Below are 14,011 nucleotides of genomic sequence, written 5' to 3' on the forward strand. Positions count from 1 at the left end.
CCCTGTTGTGGGTCCGTGTACTTACACTTTCACAACAAATCTGGTTGGTCCAGTAATCACTTGCCACACGGACTACCTGTACTACAACTAGTGATTAGTGTTGTTGCTTTTCTCTGCCACCAAAGTGAGGTTTTGTAATCAGAGCTGTGTGACTTTATTAATAACTGCAAAGTTAGATTTACTTTATAAATGTAGAAAATTATTTGTGTGATTACTGCAGTTGGTGATGCTCTGACATCTGCAAAAAATATGAATAGGGTACCACAGGGAACTGTTTTGGCCCATCACTATTTTCTTTTATATGCTACCTCTCCAGACCTCACCGCAACATATTAGAGTCGTTACATAATGCAGATGAAGTGCTTTCTCAGAGACACACAGGCAGCATGAGGCACAGTCAAACCAGTGTCTACAGGTTGGTAGCCCAACTCATTTCACAGAGCCACCTGTTTAGTTTCTCCATTTTCAGAGCTCAAACGTAAATGGACAAATGAATGTAATTACAAACATAAGGACTATTGTTCTTATGTGGGTGAAGATCTTTTTTCTGTTCATAAGTGCCTGACATCTGGAATACTGGATGATGCCACAGGCCACATTCTCATTTAATTCTTCTACTCTCATCAAATTTTGCTGCAACTATTATTTATTTTCTATACCCTTTTACTCCAGTCAAGAGTCACAGGGGGGCAGGAGCCTATGCCAGCAGTCATAAGGCACAAGGCGGGGTACACCTGGGCAGGATGCCAGTCTATCACAGGGCCATATACAGATGGACAGACGAATATTAATGTATTCACTCACACCTGCAGTCAATTTAGAGTCACCAGTTCACCTAACGTGCATGTCTTTGGAACTGGGAGCAAGCCGGAGCACCCAGCAGGAACCTACATGAACAAGGGAGAACATGCAAACTCCACACAGAAAGGACCAGGTGGGAAGTGATCCCACAACCCTCTTGCTGTGAGGCAACAGTAGGGGAAACCGGGGCACTGTCAATCACAGGGAACAGTCAATGAGTAGCTATCTGCAAAACTACATACAGTATATATTTGCAGCAGTTATGCCATATTTTTATGCATAAAGACACCCCCCTTATGAATTAGTGTTTTGTTTTTTGATACATTAAAGGTAAAACTAAGTAGCAAGTGAAGTCAGTTTTTTCCTATCAAAAGTAAATTTTGTGGATGTTAGTGTCTTAGTATTTATTTCTCACAACAAAAGAAAGGTGGCCCCCCAAAAAATGTTATTAGTTAGAAGACTACCCCGTCCAACTGATGAGTATGTGTTATGTCTTCTCCAGACTATCAGCTATTTGATAACCTGACTCGTGTGTCACATGCACCCGGGGCACAGTGAATTGGGGCACAGTGAATCAGTCTAGAAGGTGATTTACTAAGCCCCAGTATCAAGTGGATGGCAAATATTACTTATTGAAGCTTATACATTTATACATTTTTCCATGAATTATTTCTATGATTTGTGTATATAAACAACTTTTTTTTTATGTTTGAACAGAAATTATGACAGTTGTATTTATAATAGTTTCTAAAGGACTTATATCACTGTATAAGACACTCACACATTACATAGCTGGTTTGCTGGATAATAGTTTGTATATGCATCAGCATATATTTAATAATTTTGAAGAAATCTTTATAATCATGTTTTTTCATTATATTCTAAGTTGATTCACTGTGCCCCAGACACTAATGCACAGGGCACAATGAATCAATGTCTGTCAATCAACTTGGGGAGAAACAAATAACCCAGCCTTATAAACAATAACTTGCTGTATTAAATCCACAATAGAATGACCTAAATCTATGACTAATGTTTTTATGCTGCCACAAAACAACATTTCTGATCCACTGTGCCCCGGTTTCCCCTACTTACTACTAAGTCACTGTGCCACTCTTGCTGCAACAAACTTGCAGGAAACTAGGTAGTACCACCTAAGGACATGAAGACAATAATCCGGCATTTGCTGGATTGAATTCTTTAAGGACAACTTTGGGATCAACTTTTTTTGACATCCTAAGTTTGGTAGAAATCACATGTTTGTTGACCTACTGGTCAACAAACACACAGGCAGATATGACCTTGACTGACCTTTGGCAATCAGTGATTGATTTTTGGCAAATTTGAAATTGCTGAGCAATTCAAGAACTTACCACCATATGTGTGTCAAATTTGATGCACATCTGAATGAAAATGGGGGAGGTGATGGTCTAGTGGTTAAGGTGTTGGGCTTGAGACCAGAAGATCTTCGGTTCAAATCCCCGCCTGACTGGAAAATCACTAAGGGCCCTTGGGCAAGGCCTTTAATCTCCTATTGCTTCCGGTGTGTAGTGAGCACCTTGTATGGCAGCACCCTGACATCGGGGTGAACGTGAGGCATAATTGTAAAGCGCTTTGAGCATCTGATGCAGATGGAAAAGCGCTATATAAATGCAGTCCATTTACCATTTACCTAAATTTTAACCTTGACACAAGTGACCCTTGGTAAATATATCATCTTGACAATTCCAAAAACAACCAAAAAAATGTATCTAAATTTTGACCTTTGATCCCAATGACCTTGACCTTTGCCAAAACAGACCCTTTAGGCTCCCTTTACACAGGACACTGTGTCAGGGGTTTTAAGGGCAATTCCAGGCTCACCCTTTATCCATACACCAAGTTGGTGGGAATCTGCCAAAAGACCTGTGAGGCGTCAGAGAACATTCCTCAAATGATAGTATGTTATGATGTAATATCTGAGAACCTTTGCACAGATAAACATTTGAACTCCATTGTCTGGTCCTGCTTTTATCACCTTTTGATCTTGTCTAACACTTCTCTCTCTCTCTTTAAAGCCTAGAAGTCAAGTCTTTTATTTCTTGACATCTTTTCAACTGCAATTCCCTTTCCAGACTTTCCAGGTTTCAGTTCATACAGAATGCAGCAGCCAGTCCTGCAACAACAGGGAAGAGGGAACACTTTACACTGAGCTCAACCTTCTCTTCACTTAGTGTTAATGTGCGCTGAGGTGTGCAAAAATATAGGAAAGATTCTGACCCTATCCAATAAAGTGTTCACATACGAGGTCTGTCAATAAAGTAACGGTCCTTTTTATTTTTTTCAAAAACTATATGGATTTCATTCATATGTTTTTACGTCAGACATGCTTGAACCCTCGTGCGCATGCGTGAGTTTTTCCACGCCTGTCGGTGACGTCATTCGCCTGTGAGCACTCCTTGTGGGAGGAGTCGTCCAGCCCCTCGTCGGAATTCCTTTGTCTGAGAAGTTGCTGAGAGACTGGCGCGTTGTTTGATCAAAATTTTTTCTAAACCTGTGAGACACATCGAAGTGGACACGGTTCGAAAAATTAAGCTGGTTTTCAGTGAAAATTTTAACGGCTGATGAGAGATCTTGAGGTGATACTGTCGCTTTAAGGACTTCCCACGGTGCGAGACGTCGCGCAGCGCTCTCAGCCGCCGTTGTCAGCCTGTTCAAGCTGAAAACCTCCACATTTCAGGTTCTATTGATCCAGGATGTCATGAGAGAACAGAGAAGTTTCAGAAGAAGTCGGTTTCAGCATTTTATCCGGATATTCCACTGTTAAAGGATATTTTTTTAATGAAAGACGTGCGGACGGGTACGCGCGTCAGGACGCAGCCGCCGCGATGCTCCGCCACAGGAAAAACACCTCTGTTGAAAGCCTTAAGGACAAGTTGGAACATGTCCTGCCTGTTAAACAATTTCTCATATACTCACTCCACTGAAAGCCATCAAAAGCCGCCTGGATTTTACAAATGGTTATCAACACGGAGGTGTTTTTCCTGTGCCGCCGCACCACGTCGGCTGCATCCCGACGCGCGGATCCGTCGGGACGCCAGCCACCTCTACTGGTGGTTGGCTCTCACTGCGGTATTGTATCACTTCCTGTTCCGGAGCACAGCAGTGTTTTTCTGTATCTGTTAGCTGTTTAATCTGCGCAGTTAGATTGATCTAGTTATCTAGATTACGATTTGTTTCCCAGTGTAATCTTTACGTGCCTTAACTAAAGCACTCCTTCTGCTGAATCACCTCTAAATTATTTACACATTATTCACTTTGCGTGTTTTTAGGAATCCGCTAGCTTAGCGTAGCTACTAGCTCTTAGCCGATTTAGCATGGCGGCTTCTCCTGTCTCTCCCGCACTTTTCTGCTCTGGGTGTGAAATGTTTAGTTATTCCTCGGCCTCCTTTAGCAGTAACGGTACTTGTAATAAGTGTAGCTTATTCGTAGCTTTGGAGGCCAGGCTGGGCGAATTGGAGACTCGGCTCCGCACCGTGGACAATTCTACAGCTAGCCAGGCCCCTGTAGTCGGTGCGGACCAAGGTAGCTTAGCCGCCGTTAGTTCCCCCCTGGCAGATCCCGAGCAGCTGGGAAAGCAGGCTGACTGGGTGACTGTGAGGAGGAAGCGTAGCCCTAAACAGAAGCCCCGTGTACACCGCCAACCCGTTCACATCTCTAACCGTTTTTCCCCACTCGACGACACACCCGCCGAGGATCAAACTCTGGTTATTGGCGACTCTGTTTTGAGAAATGTGAAGTTAGCGACACCAGCAACCATAGTCAATTGTCTTCCGGGGGCCAGAGCAGGCGACATTGAAGGAAATTTGAAACTGCTGGCTAAGGCTAAGCGTAAATTTGGTAAGATTGTAATTCACGTCGGCAGTAATGACACCCGGTTACGCCAATCGGAGGTCACTAAAATTAACATTAAATCGGTGTGTAACTTTGCAAAAACAATGTCGGACTCTGTAGTTTTCTCTGGGCCCCTCCCCAATCGGACCGGGAGTGACATGTTTAGCCGCATGTTCTCCTTGAATTGCTGGCTGTCTGAGTGGTGTCCAAAAAATGAGGTGGGCTTCATAGATAATTGGCAAAGCTTCTGGGGAAAACCTGGTCTTGTTAGGAGAGACGGCATCCATCCCACTTTGGATGGAGCAGCTCTCATTTCTAGAAATCTGGCCAATTTTCTTAAATCCTCCAAACCGTGACTATCCAGGGTTGGGACCAGGAAGCAGAGTTGTAGTCTTACACACCTCTCTGCAGCTTCTCTCCCCCTGCCATCCCCTCATTACCCCATCCCTGTAGAGACGGTGCCTGCTCCCAGACTACCAATAACCAGCAAAAATCTATTTAAGCATAAAAATTCAAAAAGAAAAAATAATATAGCACCTTCAACTGCACCACAGACTAAAACAGTTAAATGTGGTCTATTAAACATTAGGTCTCTCTCTTCTAAGTCCCTGTTGGTAAATGATATAATAATTGATCAACATATTGATTTATTCTGCCTAACAGAAACCTGGTTACAGCAGGATGAATATGTTAGTTTAAATGAGTCAACACCCCCGAGTCACACTAACTGTCAGAATGCTCGTAGCACTGGCCGGGGCGGAGGATTAGCAGCAATCTTCCATTCCAGCTTATTAATTAATCAAAAACCCAGACAGAGCTTTAATTCATTTGAAAGCTTGTCTCTTACTCTTGTCCATCCAAATTGGAAGTCCCAAAAACCAGTTTTATTTGTTATTATCTATCGTCCACCTGGTCGTTACTGTGAGTTTCTCTGTGAATTTTCAGACCTTTTGTCTGACTTAGTGCTTAGCTCAGATAAGATAATTATAGTGGGCGATTTTAACATCCACACAGATGCTGAGAATGACAGCCTCAACACTGCATTTAATCTATTATTAGACTCTATTGGCTTTGCTCAAAAAGTAAATGAGTCCACCCACCACTTTAATCATATCTTAGATCTTGTTCTGACTTATGGTATGGAAATAGAAGACTTAACAGTATTCCCTGAAAACTCCCTTCTGTTTTATCATTTCTTAATAACATTTACATTTACTCTGATGGACTACCCAGCAGTAGGGAATAAGTTTCATTACACTAGAAGTCTTTCAGAAAGCGCTGTAACTAGGTTTAAGGATATGATTCCTTCTTTATGTTCTCTAATGCCATATACCAACACAGTGCAGAGTAGCTACCTAAACTCTGTAAGGGAGATAGAGTATCTCGTCAATAGTTTTACATCCTCATTGAAGACAACTTTGGATGCTGTAGCTCCTCTGAAAAAGAGAGCTTTAAATCAGAAGTGTCTGACTCCGTGGTATAACTCACAAACTCGTAGCTTAAAGCAGATAACCCGTAAGTTGGAGAGGAAATGGCGTCTCACTAATTTAGAAGATCTTCACTTAGCCTGGAAAAAGAGTCTGTTGCTCTATAAAAAAGCCCTCCGTAAAGCTAGGACATCTTTCTACTCATCACTAATTGAAGAAAATAAGAACAACCCCAGGTTTCTTTTCAGCACTGTAGCCAGGCTGACAAAGAGTCAGAGCTCTATTGAGCTGACTATTCCATTAACTTTAACTAGTAATGACTTCATGACTTTCTTTGCTAACAAAATTTTAACTATTAGAGAAAAAATTACTCATAACCATCCCAAAGACGTATCGTTATCTTTGGCTGCTTTCAGTGATGCCGGTATTTGGTTAGACTCTTTCTCTCCGATTGTTCTGTCTGAGTTATTTTCATTAGTTACTTCATCCAAACCATCAACATGTTTATTAGACCCCATTCCTACGAGGCTGCTCAAGGAAGCCCTACCATTATTTAATGCTTCGATCTTAAATATGATCAATCTATCTTTGTTAGTTGGCTATGTACCACAGGCTTTTAAGGTGGCAGTAATTAAACCATTACTTAAAAAGCCATCACTTGACCCAGCTATCTTAGCTAATTATAGGCCAATCTCCAACCTTCCTTTTCTCTCAAAAATTCTTGAAAGGGTAGTTGTAAAACAGCTAACTGATCATCTGCAGAGGAATGGTCTATTTGAAGAGTTTCAGTCAGGTTTTAGAATTCATCATAGTACAGAAACAGCATTAGTGAAGGTTACAAATGATCTTCTTATGGCCTCGGACAGTGGACTCATCTCTGTGCTTGTTCTGTTAGACCTCAGTGCTGCTTTTGATACTGTTGACCATAAAATTTTATTACAGAGATTAGAGCATGCCATAGGTATTAAAGGCACTGCGCTGCGGTGGTTTGAATCATATTTGTCTAATAGATTACAATTTGTTCATGTAAATGGGGAATCTTCTTCACAGACTAAAGTTAATTATGGAGTTCCACAAGGTTCTGTGCTAGGACCAATTTTATTCACTTTATACATGCTTCCCTTAGGCAGTATTATTAGACGGTATTGCTTAAATTTTCATTGTTACGCAGATGATACCCAGCTTTATCTATCCATGAAGCCAGAGGACACACACCAATTAGCTAAACTGCAGGATTGTCTTACAGACATAAAGACATGGATGACCTCTAATTTCCTGCTTTTAAACTCAGATAAAACTGAAGTTATTGTACTTGGCCCCACAAATCTTAGAAACATGGTGTCTAACCAGATCATTACTCTGGATGGCATTACCCTGACCTCTAGTAATACTGTGAGAAATCTTGAAGTCATTTTTGATCAGGATATGTCATTCAAAGCGCATATTAAACAAATATGTAGGACTGCTTTTTTGCATTTACGCAATATCTCTAAAATCAGAAAGGTCTTGTCTCAGAGTGATGCTGAAAAACTAATTCATGCATTTATTTCCTCTAGGCTGGACTATTGTAATTCATTATTATCAGGTTGTCCTAAAAGTTCCCTAAAAAGCCTTCAGTTAATTCAAAATGCTGCAGCTAGAGTACTGACGGGGACTAGAAGGAGAGAGCATATCTCACCCATATTGGCCTCTCTTCATTGGCTTCCTGTTAATTCTAGAATAGAATTTAAAATTCTTCTTCTTACTTATAAGGTTTTGAATAATCAGGTCCCATCTTATCTTAGGGACCTCGTAGTACCATATCACCCCAATAGAGCGCTTCGCTCTCAGACTGCAGGCTTACTTGTAGTTCCTAGGGTTTGTAAGAGTAGAATGGGAGTCAGAGCCTTCAGCTTTCAGGCTCCTCTCCTGTGGAACCAGCTCCCAATTCAGATCAGGGAGACAGACACCCTCTCTACTTTTAAGATTAGGCTTAAAACTTTCCTTTTTGCTAAAGCTTATAGTTAGGGCTGGATCAGGTGACCCTGAACCATCCCTTAGTTATGCTGCTATAGACGTAGACTGCTGGGGGGTTCCCATGATGCACTGTTTCTTTCTCTTTTTGCTCTGTATGCACCACTCTGCATTTAATCATTAGTGATCGATCTCTGCTCCCCTCCACAGCATGTCTTTTTCCTGGTTCTCTCCCTCAGCCCCAACCAGTCCCAGCAGAAGACTGCCCCTCCCTGAGCCTGGTTCTGCTGGAGGTTTCTTCCTGTTAAAAGGGAGTTTTTCCTTCCCACTGTAGCCAAGTGCTTGCTCACAGGGGGTCGTTTTGACCGTTGGGGTTTTACATAATTATTGTATGGCCTTGCCTTACAATATAAAGCGCCTTGGGGCAACTGTTTGTTGTGATTTGGCGCTATATAAAAAAATTGATTGATTGATTGATTGATTGATTGTTATTATTGTGGTATGATTTAATTTCTACTCACCCCCAGGGTTCCTGTGGTTTGTGACACTTTTGTTTTCTTCAGTGTGTGTGTGTGTGTCATTGTTACCGGTCTCCCCTACACAGCTGCTTCACATTTCCAAATCATACCACCTGTCATTCCTCAATCCATTTGTGTCACTATTTACTCCTGCTTTGTTACGTCTACAAAGGATGTAATAAAATGCGTTTATTTATCTGTCTGTCTGTCTTTTAGCAGGATTACGTCAAAACTACTGGACAAATTTTGATGAAATTTTGACCACAGATAGATAGCCATGGAAGACTCCATTAAATTTTGATCTGGATCCGATTCCGGATTCTGGATCAAGTGTCACTTTATATAGTCTTTGAAGGATTACGTCAAAACTATTTCATGAATTCTCACCAAATTTTCACCACGGATACAGTAGCTTGCAAAAGTATTCAGACCCTTTGTATTTCATGCATTTTAATTTATTTATGCCATTTCAAATACAAAAAGTAAGTCAGGCTTCTCAATATAAAAATTTCTAAATTATCCTCCTTAGACTCAAACTGAAATCTCTACAACTTGATATAAATTGATTAAAAATATAAAAGCCAAGATGGTGGGTTGCATAAGTAATCAGCCCCTTTGGTGTAATACCTGTAAATAATCAGTTTAATTGCTAGTTTTATTAAAAAGAAGACCTAAAAGTTCAGCTACAATTTGACAGAAGGTACATCTGAGATGCAAGCCTAGATTTAATGTTTTGGTGAAAGAAAATCCTCCTCTGTACCACTTTATCATGAAGCCGTATAACTGGGGATACAAAATGCAAAACATACACTATGCACAATTTCTCCAATCACAGACATAGAAGCCTGTAACTTCTTCTGGGTTGTCTGAGTGTCTTGGTGGCTTTCTTCACCCTTCTCCTTCTTGCACAGTCACTCAGTTTTTAAGAACTGTCTACTCCATACAGATTTACCATAGAGTGCCTACTGTATGTATTTCTTCATAACTGGTGTGTAAAGTCCAAGACATATTCAATGGCCTGAAAATGTTCATGTATCCATCCCCTGACTTGTCTGAAGAAAACTGCCAGTTAAACTTGTTATTTACAGGTATTATACCAAAGGGGCTGATTACTTACCATCATCTTGGCTTTTATATTTTTAATTAATTTATATCAAGTTGTAGAGATTTACTTTCAGGTTGAGTCTAAGGAAGATAATTTTAGATTTTTTTTTAATTGAGAAGTCTGATTTACTTTTTGTATTTAAAATGCCATAAACAAATTATAATGCGTGAAATAACTGTACATATTACATATGTACATGGAAGACACCATTAAATTTTGTAGGTGATCTGGGTTCGGATCCAGATTCTGGATCAAGATTTCACTTTATATACACTTTGAAGGATTACGCCAAAACTACTCCACAGATTCTCACAAAATTTGCGCCACAGATAGATATTGGGGCATGGAAGACTCCATTAAATTTTGAAGTTGATCCAGATCCAGATTGGCGGACATCAGAAATCTGTGATTGCTCTTGTTTACTTTTCAATTTGTCAGATTAGTCTTTGTCACCTTCTGAGTGTAGCTGTTTTGTACATTCATGAGTAATGATCTTCTTCATTCAAACTCTCCTTGAGTTTTGCTGTGGTTTTAACTTATGGCCTTTCATTTAACCTGATTGGTTTTGTTGCCTGTGTTTTCGTTTGTATTTCACATTTACTCCTGTGTTTCCCTTGATACTCACTCTGTTCATTTGGACTGGACTCCCATGTTAGGTAATAAGTCACCTTTGTTCTCCATTTACATCCCGTGTGGTTACTGCCTGGCTGCAGCTTTGGATTAACCCTATAACTGAAAGCCTAACACAGCGAAAGGTTTACAGACCATCACTTTGCGGACGATGCTGTGGTCTTTGCGGAATCAATAGATACTCTAATTGCAGCACTTGAGAAGCTGCGTGAGGAATCAGGGTGGCTATGTTTGAGATTGTCCTGGATCAAGACTAAAATTTAGGTTTTTAATGACTTCCTTGACTCAGCCATCAGAATTGTATATGCGTGTGGTGAAAAAGTTGAACTTGTAGAGACATTCACTTATCACAGCAGTGACACATGTCCCTGGGACCTTTGCCTTTGAGATCGAAAGGTGCCTCGAAGAGCTTGTGGGGTCATGAGGTCACTGGATGGAGGTGTTTGGCGATGCTGATATCTTTGCAGGTGAAGAAAGATCCAAGTCTTTTGGGTCCTGATGCTGCCTGTCTTGCTGTATGGTTGTGAGACTTGGATGCTAACCAATGATCGAAAGCGACAACTGGATGTCTTTGGTACTAGATGTCTTTGAAATACTGCTGGAATGAGTTTGTATCAAATGAGCTGTTAGTGAGAGGGAGCGTCAACTAAGACATTTTGGCCTTGTGGCCCATTTCTCTGTGCATGATCCAGGTGCAGGTGCCTGAGTGTCGAGGACCCCAGTAGCTGGAGAAGGCCAAAGGGACGGCCACGTTTCACCTGGCTGTGGCAGATAGATGGTTATTTTAGAGATGTAGAAGTAGACCGGTTGTCTGCCTGGGTGGTTGCCATGCAGGACCCAAGGTTTATAGTGTTGCAAGTTTACTTTATTTTGACCTCATAATCACTTATGTAAGTCACCTTAACATGTTTTAAGAAGCTTTAAGAAACTGCAAAAATCTTACCGCAAGAACCAGCATGAAACTGTCCAAATAAAAGAATAATTGAACAATTATTTATCCTTACAGTTGTTCCACATCACTGCACTGCTGTCTTTGTTAAGATAAATGCTCTCCTAATAAAATTTGAGCAGCAACAATAACATGGGCCGAATTTTTAAAATGTAGGCATTTCCGAAAATGAAAAGATTTCTATTTGCTTCATGCCAGTAATACAGGCAAGACCGTGTTCAAATCATGATGATAATCCAGTCGTGTCCACCACTAATATATTTACATTTCAGCAGCTGCGTTGCGATGATCATTAATTAAACATGGTTTAGATCTGAGTCTGCATATATTTGACAATTGAATAGTCACTCTGGAATAACTATGGCTCACTCTCACATCTAACAATATTTATGATACAATACATGTGTATGTGGAATTAAAGCTACAAGTTAGGACTCACTTGCGCCCAGCATCATTATATGTTTAATGCTGCCAGTCACATTTTACCCCTCTCCAAAACCTTTGGACAGCGTTTGGGTCTCAGTTTGTGTACATGTGAGAACAGTTTGTCGGGTAGTTTGTTTTTATAAATCATATCAAATAAAATCACATAAATTTTATAAAATTGTCACCGCATCTTTTCTGCCCCATTTTTTGTATGCATAACTGTTACAAATGAAGTCCCTGGTATTTTTGTGCATGGTCTACCTGTGTTTGTGTGGGTTCCTTCCAAGTGGACCAGCTTCTTCACACATCCAAAAACATGCAGATAAGATGATTTGGAAACTTTGAATTAGCCGCAGGTGTGCGTGCGAGTGTGAATATGTTTGTCTGCGGCCCTGTGATAGACTGGCTTCCTGTCCAAGGCGGACCTGGCCTCTCGCCCTACATCTGCTGGGACTGGCTTCAGCCCCCCCCCCCCCCCCCCCCACCCTGCCCATGACCCTTGTTTGGAATAAGCGGGTGAGAGGGAGAGATGGGGGATATGTAGAATGGCTATATGAAATTACGGGTCACATGGACGTTTCACCATGAGTGACCATGAAAGGTCAAACTCAAGGTCATCAGTACTTATGAAACATTGTTAGATTTCGGGCTAGTGGCCGGCAATCACCTTAGTATTTCTTTTGTTTTTCTTGTTGCTTAATGCTGACAGATTATACTGTATTTGTTGTCTTTCTGATGTCTGATTCTGTTTTTTTTTTCTGTTTGAGGTTCGGCTCCATCCAGAGATGGGTGTGGTATCTGTTTCTGTAACCCTCCTGTCCTGTGCACCAGCAACATTTCCTCTATGTATTCGTTTTGTGAATTGTTTTGTAAATTGTGTTGGTAGCATGGCCCAAGCACAGGGTCACCCCTTTGAGTCTGGTCTGCTTGAGGTTTCTTCCTCAGAGGGAGTTTTTCCATACCACTGTTGCCTGTGTGCTTGCTCTGGGGGTTAGGTGAAGCGCCTTGAGGCAACTTTGTTGTGATATGGAGCTATATAAATGAAAATAAATTGAAATTAAATGGATCATAAAATGAAATACAAAAATATGCTGCCATTATGATGAATTCAATAGGAAAAACTGTATAAATTCATACAACAGCTTTATTCTTGTGATAAAATAAAAATTAAATGTTGTGAATGCATACAGTTCCATATATAATGCAGCACTAAAACACAAAGCATTCATTTGCACATTTGTATAACACGTGACTTGCAAGTGTTGGACTCTTTGAGTCTCCCTCCTAGTTATAATTATTATTTATGATACAAGTATCAATCCACGCTCATCTCCTCACAGTTCTACCCTCCATATGTACTCTGTCAAAATATCATTAAAGTAAATTCTTCACTGTGTTTATATTGGACAATAATATCGACACACGTTGACTGAGGAGTGTAAAATGGGAGAGAAATGTCTTTGCTGTTCTTCATTGCTCAGAATTAAAACATCTGACCGGTTTCTCACCCGAACATGTGCTGTGCACACACACACACACACACGTGAGCAACTCAGCAGGAAGACACACGGCAAATTCAACATTTCCCAAAAAAATACGGTCCACAAAGCAACAACATGTCCAGAGAGTCCAGTGGTTCATTTATTCCAGTGGCAGAGGTCAATCCAACAAATAACACATTCAGAGTTCACTGCTAATTCCCAGGATTAGCGAAGAGCCAGCTGTGCTCCTTCTGTACTCAGGGTCGCTTACCTGCAACCTGCAGAAACACAGAGCCTGTGAGAGCCCACAGCCACAGCAGCAGCAGCGCAAAGTCCATCCTTACAGCCAGGCCTCAGACAAAGTGAGGGGAGACGTGTACACACAGCATTTAGAAGGAAGGGGAACCATGGTGGGAGAGGGGGGAGAGAGAGAGGACACAGGACAACACATCTGGTTTGTGTTGAGGAGAAAATCATGGAAAGACTCCACTCTGAGGGACCTTTCACCCATTTCATTTGAGAGATAAAGAGGATGACATGGACGTGACGGCTGCACCCTCACAGTCAACAAAGAGGAAGTACTGTCGACTAAGTAAACCAAAGGCTTTTCGTAAATCCAGCATGTGTTCAGCTTCAGAGAATTAGTGCACTAACCGTTTAAAGTGTGCAACCTTTGTTTTATCACCATATATGCAGAAATTACAAAAATTAAAAAAAAAAACTTGTCACTGCCCAAAGCAGATCGACCAGACTAAAAACCTAAACCTTGCTTGTTAAAGGGTTTTAAGGTATTCTCCTGCAGTGCATAAGAAAATCTGGTTTGGATTTTTGCAATAAATTTATTAATG

General features: G+C 40.9%; 1 protein-coding gene across 1 annotated transcript in view; it reads right to left on the minus strand.

Moving 5' to 3' along the window:
* Window positions 1–13,592, minus strand: part of ntd5 (ntl-dependent gene 5) — a 39,918-nt gene extending 26,326 nt beyond the window's left edge. The window contains 1 exon segment of the mRNA XM_034174626.1: window positions 13,435–13,592. Within this exon segment, the coding sequence (XP_034030517.1) occupies window positions 13,435–13,501 (67 nt within the window). The 5' untranslated portion in view covers window positions 13,502–13,592.
* Window positions 13,593–14,011: the final 419 nt, after the last annotated feature.

Source organism: Thalassophryne amazonica, chromosome 7 (genome assembly GCF_902500255.1).
Source record: "Thalassophryne amazonica chromosome 7, fThaAma1.1, whole genome shotgun sequence".
Taxonomy (NCBI): Eukaryota; Metazoa; Chordata; class Actinopteri; order Batrachoidiformes; family Batrachoididae; genus Thalassophryne; species Thalassophryne amazonica.